Raw genomic sequence first — 20,345 nt, 5'->3', positions numbered from 1 at the left:
CAAGCATCTACAAGTTGTGCAATCCGAGATGCCAACACCACTGTTGTACTCTGACGTTATTTGCCAGTTGTGGCCCACCTGTTAGCTTACATGATTCTTGCTATACTACTTCGACCTCTCGTCAACAATCTGTTTTCACCCACAGGAGTGCCATTGACTGGATGTTTTTTTGTTTGTTGTACCATTCTGGGTAAACCCTAGACAGTGCTGTGCGTTTTTAAGGCCGGCCGTTTCTGAGATGTTGGAACCGGCGTGCCTGGCATCGACGATCATACCACGCCCAAAGTCACTTAGGTTACTCCTTTTGCTCATTCTAACGTTCAACGAACAGTAACTGAATGCCTCGATGCTTGTCTGCTTGCTTTATATAGCAAGCCACGGCCATGTGACTCACTGTAGGAGCGAACCATTTTCATGAACAGGGTTCTGTACCCAATAAACTGGCCACCGTGTGTATATTACTATATAACTGTATAAGATAACATTTTGGTCCTCAGCAGAACTCAATGGAAGTGTGACATTTGTGCTAATTCTAACGCAAAATTATGACCTCAACAGTGGAAACAAAGCTGACTACAGCTGACAACCGCTCTAGCAGTGCACCCTGAGAAATCTAACAAGATTTTGCGAGTGAGCAGCAAAAGGAACAAGGAAAAAGTGATCGCTGCAGAGCAGAGTGAGTGGTCTCCAACACCCCGACACTCTACAGCTGATGGGAAACCGAGTAGGAGTGGGGCTGAGAGCCAAGCGAGATTAGATAGAGGCGGTGTCTCAGGCACCCTATTTCATTATAGAGTGCACTGCTTTTGAACAGGGCTCATACGGCTCTGGTCAAAAGTAGTGCACAATAGGGAATAGGGTGCCATTAGAGACGCAGCCAGAGAGAGAGGGAGTGGTTTTCCCATTACGATGACTCACACTCTGATAGCAGAAAAATTGGAACATGATTTGTGCAATAGAGACCATGAGGACAATTCAATGAGGGGGATTTACCAGAGTTGACTAATATAGATCTACTATTCCACAACTTATATACATGTAGCATCATGTTGTTTTCTCAATTCTTATACCAGAATGTACATTCATTCATCAATTAAATAATCGGTTCAGGTAACACTTATGCAATTTGTTTCTCTCGGCATGAAACCTAATGTCATGTTCTAGGCATCTGTACAGAGCATCCTTGATACATAAATCAGGTTAATGGCACCACATTCTGATTGTAGTCTATGCCGTTTGATGACGTAACTGACATAGTATTTTCTGTATGAGTGACTGAGTTTGGGGACCTTTGGAGACAGGTGCTGGACAGGAATGACAAAGACTTGTGTTCAAGTCCCACTGCAACCAAAACAAAAGATACAATCGAAAAGCGCAAAGTAAAATGGATACAGGCAGGAGCTCTAGGCTGGGCTAGCTTTTCCATTTACCCGCTTCACCTCTAATTCTTTCTGAAGCTTTTCTGCTCTCGACTTTTCGAGGAACAGATTCTGCTCAAGTTGCCGAATACGGGCATGCTCCAATTTCGTCTGAGTCTACAGAGAGGGAGAGAGAAAGGAGAGAGACAGGAGGTGGAAAAAAAGACATAGAAGGACAGAAACCTGTACAGGTTGAAGAGACGTGTGAAATACACATCACATGGGATTCTCTGTAACAGCAGTCAACAAATTGAAGGATGAGACATTTTACAGACAGAAACACTGAAAATGTGAAATGTCCCTCTGTCTGTCTTTGCCCACTTACTGTTTGACTCGCTATATGTTTGGCACAGCCTTTTGGTCACTCTAACATAACTGTTGTTATTAGCCTACTAGACTTTAATTAACAGCTTTCACATTGCACTATAGGAAGAGCCAAATTTGATCACTTTTTCTAATGTAATCTTATAAACACACATTCTCATCCCTTCAAAACATGTTAATCAAACTGTTTATCTAAGCTTTTTACCAAACGGTAGACAAATACCTCAAGGTCTCCTTTGGTGATGGACTCCTCCTCCACTCTGAACTGAAGGTCTTCCACTTTCCTGTAATAACACGTCGGCCACTAGGTGTCAGGCAAGTGCCACAGAAGAGCATCACAACCCGACAAAGGCTTTCATTCAAAGCAATTTACAGTAGTGAATGCACACATTTTTGGCATTCATATTTGAGTCCTGTGGAAATTGAATCCAATGACCTTGGCTTTGCTAGCACCACTCTTATCAACTGTGCCACAGGAACACACCTGGGTCAAATATATATGGTCAGTGCTTGAAGTGGAACAAAATAGGGTGACACCATTTTGGGTGACAGCACTCATATTAGAGCGAATGTTCTTTAAACGGTGCCGATACTCCAGCAGTAGAAAATTTGAGTCGGATTCAGTACTCTGTACAGGAAAGCATTGGCCCACTTCAAAAACTGCATACAGTATGTAAATGCAATCTCTTGAAGTACACTTGATTGAGCATGACCAGTGCAATGGAACCAATGAAATAGTCCCCAAAGTAAAAAATCCTCCCACCTTGAAAACTGGACATGCTAAATCAAGCTCACTTCAAGTATATGAAAGATTTTTTCAATACTGTTTTTTTTTGGGTGGGGGGGCACGTGCTATGCCACAGTTTATAACTATGAGTTAAATATAACTATACTGAACAACAATTTAAAGGCAACATGCAACAATTTTTTGTATTTTTATTTTACCTTTATTTAACTAGGCAAGTCAGTTAAGAACAAATTCTTATTTTCAATGACGGCCTAGGAACAGTGAGTGGGTTAACTGCCTTTTGAGGGGCAGAGTGACAGATATGTACCTTGTCAGCTCAGGGATTTGAACTTGCAACCTTCCGGTTACTAGTCCAATGCTCTAACCACTAGGCTATCCTGTCAGCCCCCCATTTGACTGAGTTAAGGTTCATATGAAGAAATCAGTCAATTTAAATACATTTATTAGGCCCTAATCTATGGATTTCATATGACTGGGAATGCGGATATGCATCTGTTGGTCACAGATACCTTAAAAAAATGGGCCTCACGATGGGCCTCAGGATCTCGTCACGGTATTTCTGTGCATTCAAATTGCCATCGATAAAATGCAATTGTGTTCATTGTCTGTAGCTTATGTCTGCCCATACCATAACCCCACCACAGGGCACTCTGTTCACAATGTTGACACCAGCAAACCGCTCACCCACATGATGCCATGCACGTGGTTTGCAGTTGGGAGGCCAGTTGGACATACTGCCAAATTTGCCAAATTTTCTAAAAACGACGTTGGAGGCGGCTTATGGTAGAGAAATGAACATTCAATTATCTGGCAACAGCTCTGGTGGACATTCCTGCAGTCAGTATGCCAATTGCACTCTCCCTCAACTTGAGACATCTGTGGCATTGTGCTGTGTGACAAAACTGCACATTGTAGAATGGCCTTTTATTGTCCCCAGCACAAGGGGCACTGTGTAATGATCATGCTATTTAATCAGCTTCTTGATATGCCACACCTGTCAGGTGGATGGATTATCTTGGCAAAAGAGAAATGCTCACTAGCAGGGATGTAAACAAATTTGTGCACAACATTTGAGAGAAATAAGCTTTTTGTGTATATGGAACATTTCTGGGATCTTTTATTTCAGCTCATAAAACATGGGAGCTAGACTTTACATGTTGCGTTTATTTTTGTTCAGTGTATAAGAAATCTAAGATGATATGCATTTGGTTTGCTAACTTGCTAGATAAGTGGCTAGATGTCAAACGGTATGAACATCTGGATACCGCCCAACCCTAGCGGCTAGCTAATAAATGGTTATGTCTTTCAAAAACAAGGCATATGACAATGACAATGAGCTAGAAATGTTCTTCTTAGTACCCAAAATGGATTCTGTTTTAGGGTGTAGGTGTGCAGAAGTTTTTAATCTACAGGTCACAGGAAGGTTTTTGCATTAGTTTCAATGGCCAAGATGTGAATAAGGTCTAAGGCAATAATAATATCCTGTTGTCATATTTTTATTTTATGACAACAGGATATTGAATAGGGATATTAAATTGCTTTGTGAAATGTAGTATTTATATATTTATGTGTCACATCTTGTTCATAAATGATTGCCCTAACAAGGCCAAACCAGCCAGATTACTCCATAGAAATCCCCAACATTGTACCTTTTCTCTTCTTCAAGCTGATTGGCTAGCTCTACTTTGTCCTTCTGAGTGCTGGCCAACAGAGTTTTGACTTGATGAAGGTTGCTCTCCGTCTCTGTGACATACTGTAATCAGAGAAAACAAACAATATCAGTGATGAAGTGTACCATGCTATCACCGAGACTGATTTGACAAGTTCTCAGTAAGTAGACAAACACTTACCCCTACTAATTTAGGCCTGGTTCACATGTACAGTGACAGAAACATTGATTAAATGAATCATGTTTTCATTGTCAAATTGAGTAGATTTCTTTGTCAAGTCTGTAGATTATACAATAAGGGTCGGTTTTCCGGGACAAGTTTAGTCCTGGACCAAAAAAGCCCTTTCAATGGAGAATTACTTGATGCAAATCCTCGGGCGAACAAGAGCACATAGGAGATGCTTTCTTGACAGGTAAGTAGCGCTGTGAGTCTGGTAAGCAACACTAAGTACAGTAACGGGTGTGTGTGTGTGTGTGTGTGCCAAGGATTTACAGCACACACTACTACAATAGCATTCTTTCATTGGAACATCACCATTGAGAATGCTTTTTAGCCCTGGACTATGTTTAATGCACAGCTTAATGTACAGTACGCACTCATACTGTGTTTCTGACTGATATGTGAAAAATCTGTCTGTGGCCTTGAGCGAGGCACTTAACCCTAATTGCTGCTGTAAGTCATTCTGGATTTAAATTTAAATATGCACTTGCTTTTCTCTTATTGCAGTCAAGAGCCCAGCCACTGACTCATCAATATGGGCAAACTAATGGCAGACTAATTTAGGACATTTCCCTGGCTGAGCCACAGAGTGGGTGACAGCATGCAGTGACAGTTACAGCATGCATCTGAAATGGTAACCTATTCCCTATGTAGTGCACTATGTAGGGGAAATTATGCCATTTCAAATTCCTCGTCACTGCACACAACATACTCGCACCCATAGGGCTCTGGTGTAACGTAATGCACTATATAGGGGATATGCAGCCTTTTGGAAGCAGCAACACTGTCATCACTGTACCATCGTTATCCCACATTCTGAACAAAACAATCTTTGTCGGGCCAACCTACATTATATAACAACATGCTGGTCCCAGATCTCTTTGTGGTGTGCTGCCAATTCCTATGGCCAATGTGCAATAGCAGCTCAAACAGATCTGGAATCAGACTCAACATGCAGTGGCCCCTGGGAAGAGTAGCTGTTGTTGCTAATGTAACATCTAATGGGGATCTGAATAAACCAATAGACCAAATATTTTCCTTGTAAGGCAAAAAAACATTCTTCCAGCGTTCTGTTTCACACAGTCATCACAGTTTTATTGTTTTTGTGAATCACATACAAGAAAGGTTTGTGTGGCATGCTATTTAATGCTTTGCCATTGCCACTGTCTTGCTATGGTCTTTCTAGGGAAAAATATGAAGTTCTCTAAACTTTCTAGTGAAATAAATGCTAGTTTATTTCCTAGCCGTGTGCCTTTGACACAGCATGGTGAGAGACATAAACTTTGGTATGGCTAGCCCAAGGCCAAGATCCTCTTTCTTTCCGCTATAAACACTGTCACCTGATTGGTTGAGAGCATTGGACTTACTTCCCTTGGCCACATTCGTTTTGCATCGCGGGTGGGCGGAGTTTGCACATTTTAACCCGTTCCATTAGTGAACTCGCCAACCACCTAGGGCAATGCAAAACGAGTGTGCACCTTGTCTAGCAAAGAGACATCATGAAAGATAACATTCCACTTTGAATTGCTTCATGAATTTGAGGCTCGGGCTTGTTTATGAACGATGCAGATCTCCAGGCGAACCATTATTCACAGGCTAGTACATCTGAGTCTAGTAAACAAGGCTAAGTACAGTATAGACTAAGTAAATGTGTATGTGTGTGTGTTGATTTATTTGCTTGCATGAGTGTGAACATGTTTGTATGTGTGTGTACTGTACATGTGTAAATGTGTACATGTGCATGCAGACATTCGTGTGTCAGTCAGTTCCAGGGATGTACAGCATTACACACCTGCTCCACTACACCAAACTATTTTCAGTCCATATAAATCCCAAACAGACTGGCACTCAGGCTACTGCCTACCTGCAAGTGCTGGGCCTTGAGGGCGTTGAGCTCCTTCTCTACCTCACAGATGTGGCTGGTGGCCTTGGCCACCTCGGCCCGCTCCAGGTCCCGCTCGGCCAGCAGCTGCTCGATGTGCTGCTGTTTCTCCTTCAGTGCCTCCTGCAGCGCAGTGGTGCCAGAGATCTTGCGGGCATAGCGCGACGATGTCTCTGTGAGCTATGGAGGGGGAGTGGGGAGGGAGGTGGTGGGGGAAGGAGGTGGCAGAATGAGAGAATAATGGAGTGAGAGAAGGAAGAAGTGTGGAAAAAACGTAGAGGAAGGGAGGCAGAGAAGGAGATAGGATTAGAGGAAATGTGTCTTGTAACATTACACATGAACAAATAGATACATACTCAATTAAAAATACAAGGAAAAGGAGTGCTTACATTACCAAATCACATAAGTTATTTTATTCTGCATGGATCAGTGCATTCATGATATGGTTGGATTATTATTTCATTTAGGTTGAGGGCTTTAATTAAGTCTTGGAGCATTAGAAAAACAAATGAGGAGAAAACTAAACATAAATACAGGTCTGGACCATGGGTGGGCAACATATGACACCATGCCGGATCCGGCCCACAAGCCAATAAAATGGTAGATGTCTGTGGATTCCTTTTTTTATAATATATATATATTTTTAAATTCCATTATTTTGGATTAAAAAATGACTTGAAGTTGACTCTTGAAGGTCTAAAGCGAAATAGAAAGTATGTAGACATGATAATACATATATTTTCCCCACCCGCAAATTACTTTGATGAACCAAGTCCCGATATGGTCCTCGAACCAGAATTGCCTACCCCCGGCCTAGACACGTGATTTGAACAGATCTGCATTGTCATCAAAATAGTATTTAGGGAGTAAGTGAAGAAGGGGACAGATGGAGGGCCAAACTGGGTCCCCCAGGGGCATGTTCACACACACACCTGAGACAACGAAAGGTATAGTGACAGTGTGACTACAGCAGACTCTGTTTGATGACAATAGAGAAGGTGTGTCTGTATTGTACATCAGCCCTAGGGCAAGCACTAAGATGACCGCCTGAGTGAGAGCATGCCAGACAGTTTTAATTAGATTGTCCTAATGCTGGCTGATGGGAAACGGTTAATTAACCCAATGTGCTACATGCACATCCTATGCCTACTCTTCCAAATATGTAACCTGACTGACAAGATGGGGAGGGGGTTCAGAGTACACAGAGACCTTTACATAAATACTCATAAGATACCAATACTATCTCGTTGTTTCTCTTGTGTATGTATGTGCTGTTCCTCAATAGCCAATGTGTTTTTAGTATTCTATGTAATGTATCTCTACTGCGTTCATCTGTGATTTATTTTCTCTTAATATCTTTCTCTTTGGCCAAATACCGTATGCATCTTGTTTCATGTATTGCATGTCTCCTTTGTCTTTCATGCAAACATCCCTCTTTGTCCTCTCTAAATCTCTCTAAATATTTTTCTCTCTGTCTGTCTCTTCCTTTCAGTCTGTTTGTGTGTCAGATTTCTGAGGGTCTGCAAAAATGTGGAGAATGCAGTTAAACACTTGTCCTATAAAACACTTTGGGATCGTTGTCCTCTCTGATCAAGAACCTGGGAGAAGTGTTTAATGAATGTGCACATACAAGCCCATTAGACGTGCAGTTATAGTCATGAAAATACATTGGTGTGTATGTGTATGCATGCATGTGTATCTCTCACCAGGCCAGTGCGGCTTGGCCGTCCGCCCACCGAGGAAGCCACAGAGCTAACAGAGCTGATGGATGAACTGCTGGGGCTGTGGGCTAGCGACGACACCCCCATGGCCATCCGCTTGCTCTTCTTGGTCTTGGCTGGGCTGGTGGAGGGGAAGCCGATGCGGATCACCTTGTGGATGGGTGCGAACAGGCCAAACCTGGGCGGACACTGGAAGTACCTGGGTTAGAGGAGAGGAGAAATCTCGGTACCAATTTATTTGGATAGTCTACAGATGGACTATCAGTAACATTTCAACTAACTATCTACTAACCCTAACCCTTAGTTTAACCATTATTCTAAACCTAGCTCTAACCGTAGGTAGGTAGTACACTTTTTGGAAAAATACCATTGGCAACACATACACTACCAGTCAAAAGTTTTAGAATACCTACTCATTCAAGGGTTTTTCTTAATTTTTTACTGTTGTCTAAATTGTAGAATAATAGTGAAGACACAAACTATGAAATAACACATATGGAATCATGTAGTAACCAAAAAAGTCTTAAACAAATCAAAATATTTGAGATTCTTCAAATAGCCACCCTTTGCCTTGATGACAGCTTTGCACACTCTTGGCATTTTCTCAACCAACTTCATGACGTAGTCACCTGGAATGTATTTCAATTAATAACAGGTGTGCCTTCTTAAAGGTTAATTTGTGGAATTTCTTTCCTTCTTATTGCGTTTTGAGCCAATCAGTTGTATTGTGACAAGGTAGAGGGTATACAGAACATACATTTGAAATGTATAGACATTTTCCTAATATTTGACTTGTTTTATAATTTTTTTACCTGAAATTGCAGTAACAGCCTGATATATTCTGTCATTGTTGCAGTAACTGCCGGCTGCACTGAGCCACATAAAACTATGGAATCCCATCCCCATCACCAAAAACATGTCAAATGATCATACAGATAGTAATATTATGTGGTGATTTCAGAGGTGGCACGACAGGTCTCAGAGAGGTGGCACGACAGGTCTCAGAGAGGTGGCACGACAGGTCCCAGAGAGGTGGCACGACAGGTCCCAGAGAGGTGGCACGACAGGTCCCAGAGAGGTGGCACGACAGGTCCCAGAGAGGTGGCACGACAGGTCCCAGAGAGGTGGCACGACAGGTCCCAGAGAGGTGGCACGACAGGTCCCAGAGAGGTGGCACGACAGGTCCCAGAGAGGTGGCACGACAGGTCCCAGAGAGGTGGCACGACAGGTCCCAGAGAGGTGGCACGACAGGTCCCAGTGAGGTGGCACGACAGGTCCCAGAGAGGTGGCACGACAGGTCCCAGAGAGGTGGCACGACAGGTCCCAGTGAGGTGGCACGACAGGTCCCAGTGAGGTGGGGGGGAAATTATTTTCCTGGGGCCCAGAGTTTTTCCTGATCTGGTAGTAGGCTAACCTGACCAACTCTGGATCCTAGTGGTAGCGTATGACATTGTAATAAATCAGCTGTAAAAAAAATAATAATTACACGGGCTATGATGGGAACAGATTATTTTTCTAATCAGGTCATATGGTAAAAAAATTAAAATAAGTCCTGGAAAAACTCCTGGCCCTAGGGAGGATGAAAAATCAGAACCCTTTACACAGACAAAGAGACAAAAACTGCAATTGGACAAAAACAAACAGGTTTCAGCTTGCTGTATGCAGGCTTGCATCGTGTAGGCCTTTCCATTTGTAATTACAAATACTCTCATACAGTATGTCATCATGTTTGTGTTGATTGATTCATTCCAGTCAATCATTTTGGATTAAAAAGGCCTAGGTAGCCTAGCCACCCGAAGTATGAATATAAACCAAATTTGATCAAATTCTAATTTTCTCAGAACACAAATAAATGTGGCCTATTTTACACTATAAATATATAGCTTAGGCTATAAAAACATGACGTTACATTTTCCCTGGCTGAGATGTGAGTAAAGCGCATACTGTAGGCTTCTCTAGGCTACCTGCAGCTGTGGTTGTTATCAGTAGGCTACCGTTGATCAGACTGAAGCACAGACTAACTGTGCATGTTGACAAATCATGAGGCTTAAATTTGTAAATGTTTTTGCAGCGGGTATGGGTTACCATATAAAACAGCTTGTTGTGGTGAATTCACTTATACCGTATTGTGGCATTTATAATATACTACTGTAAAATGCGTTGCAATGTGATTTGTGACAAGTCATGTCTAGTCGTTGTCGAGTATTCCCTTACATCAACAGGTATTTTATTAGAAATCAGTCACTTTGAGGGCAGAAACCATGCTTCTGGTTAAGTGAGTTGCAATATTTGCAGTGGTAAAATATTTCAAAAGCAGGTTTCAATAAATCAAATATGAAAGTGGAGGGAACTGGAGCATGGTTCCGCTAGTTTATGCCTTCACAGCTACTGTTCCATCTCAAAACAGAATGTGACATTCATTTTGTAATTAGAAGAAGAGTGAAGCCATATTCTGTTTGCATGGCGATTCATGTTTTCACCATTTTGAAAATAATTCCGTTTAATATTGTGTTAGAGGGAAGCGCCTAGCTCTAATCGTCTACCATACAGAGGAATTGCAGCTAAAATAAGATGCCGTCTTGTCTGACACTAAACCACACATAATTGATTTTTGAAGACACTACTAAGCCTACAGCTAGATCTGCCAGACAGGTGTATGTGTGTGTGGGGGGGGTTGTGTGTGTGCATGTGAGAGTGTGTGTGTGTGTGTGTGTGTATGTAGGACAGTAAAGGAGAGAGTGAGAGACAGAAAAATAGAAATAAAGAATGAAAGAGAATGATAAAGGGGAATAGAGGAGGAATACAGAGAGAGCTTACATCAGAGATCCAGCAAGAGAATGAGAGAGTGCAACATGCAAGGGATTTAAATCAAGCAGGAGAGGGAGATAAAGAGAGATAGACATAGAGAAAAAGAGGGAGAGAGAGAGATGGGTGACAGACGCTGTATACCTGGTTCCAGCCACTGCACCGTCGTTCTTCCCCAGGGGCTCGTCCAACTCCACGCCGCACCACTCACCCTTGGCAAAGTCAGTCTCCCCCACGTAGCGCACCACTCCTGTCTTAGTGCCCCCCACCTGACAAGACAAAGGAGCATGGTGAACAAGTGCAACATCTTGGTAATGATCATGTCCAAAATACACTGCATAGTAAGAGAAAATATAGAAAAACTGCAAATGCGGTTGTCACAACTTCCACTGAAGTTGGTGACTCTTCTTGTTCGGGCGGCGTTCGGCGGTCGTCGTCACCGGCTTTCTAGCTGCCACCGATCTACGTCTCTTTTCCCATTTGTTTTGTCTTGATTGTACACACCTGGTTCCCATTACGTTATAATTTATTCCCTATTTAACCCTCTAGTTCCCACATGGTTTTGTGCGCATTGACACTTGACAGCGGTGTACGTGAGGTTGTCTTTCTTTTTCATTTTACTTGTTTGTTTTTGGCATGTGGCCCCCAAATGTTGTATAGTTTTAACAAAGTATTATAGTGCGCAACATACTTTTCCTTCTTCTCATAAGCAACTGTGGTAAAGATTACAGGTTTAAAAATAAGTTATGTATACCACAAAAAAAGGTAACAATAACCAGTAGGCTACTTTCAGTGACAATGGAGTCTTGCCATTTTAGGTGGAAGTGGAGTGTTATGCATAAATACTGTATCCCATAGTGACACTAAAGGACATCAACACTTAAGGGTGAAATCAGACAGGCATCTTAGTGTCGCGAGGGGAGACTTCGGCGTTGACAACTCGGAGGTGACAATGGAGCGCATGACTGGAAAAGCTGACATGGCCTACATTCGGGTGCCTGAAAAGAGGTCACAGCCAGTTACGCTAGTGCGATCAGACAGACTGAGGGATAGACAGAGAGCAGGTTCAGAGGGTTTGAGAAACACAAAGACCACCATGCTACTTTGGGGGTGATCAGTCTCGGCTCAGTGCTGAGTCTCTCCCATGCCGTAACACAAATGACTTCACATCTAAATTATGCATTGAACGCACCACCACCAAGGGATGCAAATGCAGTAACAGTTACAAAATATTGCAGCTGAGAATGGAAATGGCCAGTGTTTAGACATGATAATCTGAAAACATAAACCCTACTGCTTTATCATTTCTTTCAATTACATTTTCAATAAATGTGTAATGAGACAACCTCAACGTGCCTTCAGACTGAGTCATCTCTTCCCCATCTCTGCCCCAGGAGGGTCAGGAGCAGGAATGGATAGAAGAACAGGAAAGATGATAAAGAAACGGATTCCCTAGGATCACATTTCTCAAGTAAACCGCCCAACCCTGATTACCCAAAACAATAACCTAACAAACAACCAACAATCATTGTCCTAGAGGCCAAACAATGACATCTATGCCAGCGAGTATCTCTTACTCAAAGCCCTGCAGGGAGCAGGACAATGAAATGGAGTCTAAATTCACGTGTGTGTGGTTTTAATCTCATGGCAAAAGCTGGTAAAGCTTTCACTCTCTTTTCAATCCCCCAAATGACTTTCCTGTTCTTTCACAGCCATATTGTTTCGCTTCTGACTGTGAGGATATATTTTTCTAAACAGTATGAGAACACAAAAAGGCAAATAACAAAAGAGATACTGAGATATTGCTTCACAAGGCTTACAGTGCCTTGTGAAAGTATTCACACCCCTTTAATTTTTCTACTTTTTGTTGTGTTACAGCCTGAATTGTAAATGTATTAAAAGGAAATGTTGTGTCATTGATTAACACACAATAGACCCTGAATGTCAAAGTATAAATGAAAAGCCTTGAGTCAATAAGTATTCAACCCCTTTCTTATGGCAAGCCAAAATATGCTTAACAAATCGCATTATAAGTGGCAAGGACTCATTCTTTGTTCAATAAAAGTTGTTAACATGATTTTTTTCAACACTACCTCATCTCTATACCCCACATACAATTATCTGTAACGTCCCTCAATCGAGCTGTGAATTTCAAGGAAAGGTTCAACCACAAAGACCAGGGAGATTTTCCAACGCCTAGCAAAGAAGGACACCGATTGGTTGATTTGAAGAAGAAAAAACACACAAAAAAGCATGGTGAAGTTATTAATTAGGCTTTGGATGGTGTATCAATACACCCAGTCACTACAAACTCAGTTCCCGGAGAGGAAGGGAACTGCTCAGGGATTTCACCATGAGGCCAAAGGTGATTTTAAAACAGTTTCAGTCTGATTTCCGACAGACACTGGGAGTCGAATTCACCTTTCAGCAGGACAATAACCTAAACCGCATGGACAAATCTACACTGGAGTTGCTTACCAAGATGACATTGAATGTTCCCGAGTGGCCTAGTTACAGTTTTGACTTAAATCGGCTTGAAAATGTATGGCAAGACTTGAAAATGGCTGTCTAGCAATGATCAACAATCAACTTGACAGAGTTTGAAGTATTTTATCCCGGAGTGCAAAGCTCTTAGAGACTTACCCAAAAAGACTCAGCTGTAATCGCCACAAAAGATACTTCTACAAAGTATTGACTCAGGGCTGTAAATAGTTATGTAAATTAGATTTTTCGGTATTTATTTTTCAATAAATTTGTAAAGATTTCTAAAAACATGTTTTCACTTTGTCGTTATGGGGTATTGCGTGTTGATCTTTAAAAAAATGTTTTAATCCATTTTGAATTCAGGCTGTAACACAACATGTGTAACAAGGCAAGGGGTATGAATACTTTCTGAAAGCACTGTATATACTGGGAAAAATTAGCTCCTAATCACAATTTGGTAACACTTCCTATTGATACCATCTTCATATGTATTCAAATAATTGAGCTATGCATAATGCATTATAAGGCTGTATAATGCCTTATGAAGCAAAATGTTATAATGCCCTCACGCTGTTCTCATCACGTTGTAACGCAATATAAAGAGGAAGAGGGAATTCACAGGGAATGACATTTACAATCATATAAATACTACTATTTTTTGTGTGAATGTAGTAGCCTAGATAGGGAAAATGTCTGTCACTGAAACGAGTTGGGGAGAACAGCTCTTTGTTCAATTCACAACATCTGACTCATGACTACTGCCCCAGTGTTTGGAATCACATCTTCTCCAGACTGATCCCGAAACACAGAGGCCTTTTTGTGAGTGGGTTAGAGAAAACCCTACTGTAATTACCTTCATGGAAAGAGCTAAACTTATTTACAGCACACTGCCCTTATGGATAACATGTCATTGTCAGCACAGGGCAGTTTTTTCCAGTGGATTACAAGTTTTGTATTCATCAAATGCATACAAATCAGTTGCACTGTTTCAAGAGCTAACTGCAGATGTTTGAGGATGAAAACTGCACAATTAATGTTGAGGATTGTGAATTGATCGATAAATAAATGTTAATAATAATAATTAATTTTTAAAGATAGGGTGATAGTCATCAACAGTGCCCATGTATGTGAGTCAAAACAGGATGAATGTGTGAGGAATGCCACTCTATCACATCCACAGTAAATCACTGAAAACAGTGACGCACATATATATCACATATGGTGAGCATTTGTATGTGAAATACGACTACTGTCACTGGAACATCCTCACTTCCTGCCTCTGAGAAGAGAAGCTCCAACTTGACAAGGCAGACGGACACATTCATCACCCGTGAATCTACACAGAGATAACAAAAACACTCCCAAAGAATGTCCAGTCCTTTCCTCCTCACTCAGGTTGTTTACGTAAACCTGTACGCACTGCGTCCAAAACACTCTTCACGTCAAGGAAAATATACTGCATGAAACAGAACACAACCTAGCTTGTCAAAACACAAGGAGAAGACCTCAGTTTCAAAATAGTAGACCTTGCTGGTTCGCCGTTATAAGTGTTCCCTGGCGTTCCAGAACTTCCATCCCTAACCCGTCCATTTCCTTGGACTTGGATGAGAAAACCATGATGGAAAACAGTGAGGCAGTCTGAAAGCAGAAAGGTAAAACACAGTAGTGGGCGGCTTGTGGTGCAGGTTGGATGGATGGATGGATTCACATATTACAGCCTGAGTGTGCCTGCCAGCAGTGCCCAGACATAGAGTCGGCAACATATGCCTCCACTTGGCTACTGCTTTCTCGAACTTCCTGTTTATCTGGAAGTTGGCCTGAGACATGACTCAGAGCAACTCCGCTTTAATGCCAAGACACAGAGAGCTTCACCAGAGCATTAGGCTCTGATATTTGTTATCTATGATTTCAAATGCAGGTTAGACAGATACCTTAGCCCTTATGATAGTCTCTCTTAAGACATATTGAGGATGTGTAAGACCAGTCCTATGAAACAGTTAGTTTGCCTCACAGGTCAAATAAAGATAAAGGAAGTTAACTACCAGAAATTATTCACACCCCTTGACGTTTTCCACATTTTGTTGTGTTACAGCCTGAATTTAAAATGGATTAAATTGAGATTTGTGTCACTGGCCTACCCAAAATACCCCATCATGTCAAAGTGGAATTATGTTTTTAGAATGTCAATAAGTACTCAACCCCTTTGGCATGGCAAGCCTAAATACATTCAGGAATAAAACATTTGCTTAACAAGATACATAATAAGTTGCATGGACTCACTCTGTGTGCACTAATAGTCAGTGTTTAACATGATTTTTGAATGACTACCTCACTCAAGTGTTTTAGTACTATATCTCCTGACACATTAATGAAAATAATCATGGCCTTTAAACCTTCATTCTGCATACTGGACTCTATTCCATCTAAACTGCTGAAAGAGCTGTTTACTGTGCTTGGCCCTCCTATGTTAACCATAATAAATGGCTCTCTATCCACCGGATGTGTACCAAACTCACTAAAAGTGTCAGTAATAAAGCCTCTCTTGAAAAAGCCAAACCTTGACCCAGAAAATATATTTATTTAATTAATCGGCCTATATCAAATCTCCCATTCCTCTCAAAAAATATAGAAAAAGATATTGCGCAGCAGCTCACTGCCTTCCTGAAGACAAACAATGTATACGAAACGCTTCAGTCTGGTTTTAGACCCCATCATAGCACTGAGACTGCACTTGTGAAGGTGGTAAATTACCTTTTAATGGCGTCAGACCGAGGCTCTGCATCTGTCGTGCTCCTAGACCTTAGTGCTGCTTTTGATACCATCGATCACCACATTCTTTTGGAGAGATTGGAAACCCAAATTGGTCTACACGGACAAGTTCTGGCCTGGTTTATATCGTATCTGTCGGAAAGATATCAGTTTGTCTCTGTGGATGGTCTGTCCTCTGACAAATCAACTGTAAATGTCAGTGTTCCTCAAGGCTCTGTTTTAGGACCACTATTATTGTTTTCACTATATATTTTACCTCTTGGTGATGTCATTCAGAAACATGTTAACTTTCACTGTTATGCGGATGAAACATGGTCAAGCCCCAAAATTGCCCTCCCTGTAAGCCTGTGTTTCAGACATAAGGAAGTGGATGGCGGAAAATGTTCTCCTTTTAAACTCGGACAAAAACAAAGATGCTTGTTCTAGGTCCCAAGAAACAAAGAGATCTTCTGTTGAATCTGACAATTAATCTTGATGGTTGTACAGTTGTCACAAATAAAACTGTGAAGGACCTCAGCGTTACTCTGTACCCTGATTTCTCTTTTGACAAACATATCAAGACTGATTCAAGGATCTAGGTAATCTACGTAACATTGCATAAATCAGAAACTTTCTGTCCAAAAATGATGCAGAAAAATGTATCCATGCTTTTGTCACTTCTAGGTTAGACTACTGCAATGCTCTACTTTCCGACTACCAGGATAAAGCCCTGAATAAACTTCAGTTAGTGCTAAAACCGGAGGCTAGAATCTTGACAAGAACCAAATATATTGATAATATTACTCCAGTGCTAACCTCTCTAAACTGTCTTCCTGTTAAGGCAAGGGCTGATTTCAAGATTTTACTGCTAACCTACAAAGCATTACATGGGCATGCTCCTACCTATCTTTCCAATTTGGTACTGCCGTACATACCTAGACGTACGCTACGGTCACAAGACGCAGGCCTCCTTACTGTCCCTAGAATTTCTAAGCAAACAGCTGGAGGCAGGGCTTTCTCCTATAGAGCTCAATTTTTATGGAATGGTCTGCCTACCCATGTGAGAGACGCAAACTCGGTCTCAATCTTTAAGTCCTTACTCTTTTCAGTGAGTCATATGATTGAGTGTAGTCTGGCCCAGGAGTGTGAAGGTGAATGGAAAGGCACTGGAGCAACAAACCACCCTTGCGGTCTCTGCCTGGCCGGTTCCCCTCTCTCCACTGCGATTCTCTGCCTCACACCCTATTACAGGGGCTGAGTTACTGGCTTACTGGTGCTCTTCCATGCTGTCCCTAGGAGGGGTGCGCCATTTGAGTGGGTTGAGTCACTGACGTGATCTTCCTGTCCGGGTTGGCGCCCCCCCTTGGGTAGTGCAGTGGCAGAGATCTTTGTGGGCTATACTTGACCTTGTCTCAGGATGGTAAGTTGATGGTTGAAGATATACCTCTAGTGTTATGGGGGCTGTGCTTTGGCAAAGTGGGTGGGGTTATATCCTGCCTGTTTGACACTGTCCGGGGGTGACGTCGGATGGGGCCACAGTGTCTCCCGACCCCTCCTGGCTCAGCCTCCAGTATTTATGCTGCAGTAGTTTATGTGTCGGGGGCTAGGGTCAGTCTGTTATATCTGGACTACTTCTCCTGTCTTATCTGGTGTCCTGTGTGAATTTAAGTATGCTCTCTCTCTTTCTTTCTCTCTCTCGGAGGACCTGAGCCCTCGGACCATGCCTCAGGACTACCTGGCCTGATGACTCCTTACTGTCCCCAGTCCACCTGGCCGTGCTGCTGCTCCAGTTTCACCTGTTCTGCCTGCGCCTATGGAATCCTAATCTGTTCACCGGACATGCTACCTGTACCAGACCTGCTGTTTTCAACTGAATGATCAGCTATGAAAAGCCAACTGACATTTACTCCTGAGATGCTGACCTGTTGCACCCTCGACAACCACTGATTATTATTATTTGACCATGCTCGTCATCTGTGAACATTTGAACATCTTGGCCATGTTCTGTTATAATCTCCACCCAGCACAGCCAGAAGAGGACTGGCCACCCCTCATAGACTGGTTCCTTTCTAGGTTTCTTCCTAGGTTCTGGCCTTTCTAGGGAGTTTTTCCTAGCCACCGTGCTTCTACACCTGCATTGCTTGCTGTTTGGGGTTTTAGGCTGGGTTTCTGTACTGCACTTTGTGACATCAGCTGATGTAAGAAGGGCTTTATAAATACATTTGATCTGTACCCCACACGTACAATGATCTGTAAGGTCCCTCAGTAGAGCAGTACGTTTCTAACATAAATTCAACCACAAAGACCAGGGAGGTGTTCTGATGCCTCGCAAAGAAGAGCACCTATTTGGGAGACAGGGTTTTAAAAAAAGCAGACATTGAATATCCCTTTGAGCATGGTGAAGTTATTAATCAAGCTTTGGATGGTGTAGCAATACACCCAGTCATGACAAAGACATAGGCTTCCTTCCTAACTGAGTTGCCGGAGAGGAAAGAAGCCGCTCAGGGTTTTTAACGTTGACATTTTTACTTTCTTTTTTGACATATTGTGTGTACACAATCTCAATGTAATCCATTTTAAAATCAGGCTGTAACACAAAAAGTGGAAAAGGTCAGGAATGTGAATACTTTTTGAAGGCACTGTATGTGTGGGGTATGGCTGTGAGATTTTCACCCCACGTCAATTTGACATTTTTGGATCCTAGTGAAGTGCAGGCCCTATGTATTGTTTGGAGTCCATATGGAAAAAGCAATATGAGGAATTAGATTGCATCCAGTTTAAATGACATTGAGTTGTCCTTGGTGTAGAGCAGCACAGTCAGTCATGGAAATAGGATACCCGGGAGCAGCGCTGGGAATTCTACAGGAAAAATCTTATTTAACAAAAACATTTTTTAGGGGGTAGATCGGCTTTAATATTGCAGAAAGATTGTAGCTTCCATCAATGTAATTGTCTGCATCTTCTTCCAATCACCCATATATATTTTTGCAAATATACAGTGCCTTGCGAAAGTATTCGGCCCCCTTGAACTTTGCGACCTTTTGCCACATTTCAGGCGTTAAACATAAAGATATAAAACTGTATTTTTTTGTGAAGAATCAACAACAAGTGGGACACGATCATGAAGTGGAACGACATTTATTGGATATTTCAAACTTTTTTAACAAATCAAAAACTGAAAAATTGGGTGTGCAAAATTAATCAGCCCCTTTACTTTCAGTGCAGCAAATTCTCTCCAGAAGTTCAGTGAGGATCTCTGAATGATCCAATGTTGACCTAAATGACTAATGATGATAAATACAATCCACCTGTGTGTAATCAAGTCTCCGTATAAATGCACCTGCACTGTGATAGTCTCAGAGGTCCGTTAAAAGTGCAGAGAGCGTCATGAAGAACAAGGAACACACCAGGCAGGTCCAAGATACTGTTATGAAGAAGTTTAAAGCCGGATTTGGATAGAAAAAGATTTCCCAAGCTTTAAACATCCCAAGGAGCACTGTGCAAGCGATAATATTGAAATGGAAGGAGTATCAGACCACTGCAAATCTACCAAGACCTGGCCGTCCCTCTAAACTTTCAGCTCATACTTTATTTTTTTTTTAATTTTACCTTTATTTAACCAGGCAAGTCAGTTAAGAACAAGGAGAAGACTGATCAGAGATGCAGCCAAGAGGCCCATGATCAGAGATGCAGCCAAGAGGCCCATGATCACTCTGGATGAACTGCAGAGATCTACAGCTGAGGTGGGAGAATCTGTCCATAGGACAACAATCAGTCGTATATTGCACAAATCTGGCCTTTATGGAAGAGTGGCAAGAAGAAAGCCATTTCTTAAAGATATCCATAAAAAGTGTTGTTTAAAGTTTGCCACAAGCCACCTGGGAGACACACCAAACATGTGGAAGAAGGTGCTCTGGTCAGATGAAACCAAAATTGAACTTTTTGGCAACAATGCAAAACGTTATGTTTGGCGTAAAAGCAACACCCTTGAACACACCATCCCCACTGTCAAACACGGTGGTGGCAGCATCATGGTTTGGGCCTGCTTTTCTTCAGCAGGGACAGGGAAGATGGTTAAAATTGATGGGAAGATGGATGGAGCCAAATACAGGACCATTCTGGAAGAAAACCTGATGGAGTCTGCAAAAGACCTGAGACTGGGACGGAGATTTGTCTTCCAACAAGACAATGATCCAAAACATAAAGCAAAATCTACAATGGAATGGTTCAAAAATAAACATATCCAGGTGTTAGAATGGCCAAGTCAAAGTCCAGACCTGAATCCAATCGAGAATCTGTGGAAAGAACTGAAAACTGCTGTTCACA

General features: G+C 42.0%; 1 protein-coding gene across 7 annotated transcripts in view; it reads right to left on the bottom strand.

The window, feature by feature from the left end:
• clip2 (CAP-GLY domain containing linker protein 2) overlaps positions 1-20,345 on the bottom strand; it is a 62,570-nt gene that overhangs the window by 12,594 nt on the left and 29,631 nt on the right. For 3 of the 7 annotated variants that reach the window (XM_035779813.2, XM_035779815.2, XM_052529680.1), the window contains 6 exons: positions 10,932-11,056; positions 7,968-8,181; positions 6,244-6,441; positions 4,140-4,243; positions 1,966-2,026; positions 1,431-1,535 (listed from right to left, as the gene is read on the bottom strand). In XM_035779813.2, coding sequence (XP_035635706.1) covers positions 1,431-1,535; positions 1,966-2,026; positions 4,140-4,243; positions 6,244-6,441; positions 7,968-8,181; positions 10,932-11,056 — 807 coding nt within the window. The remainder of the gene's footprint in view (positions 1-1,430; positions 1,536-1,965; positions 2,027-4,139; positions 4,244-6,243; positions 6,442-7,967; positions 8,182-10,931; positions 11,057-20,345) is intronic. The other 4 variants (XM_035779814.2, XM_035779816.2, XM_035779817.2 and 1 more) reach the window with 2 other exon arrangements.

This window comes from Oncorhynchus keta, chromosome 11 (assembly GCF_023373465.1).
Source record: "Oncorhynchus keta strain PuntledgeMale-10-30-2019 chromosome 11, Oket_V2, whole genome shotgun sequence".
In the NCBI taxonomy this organism is placed as follows: Eukaryota; Metazoa; Chordata; class Actinopteri; order Salmoniformes; family Salmonidae; genus Oncorhynchus; species Oncorhynchus keta.
This window is presented reverse-complemented; position numbering and strand designations above follow the sequence as displayed.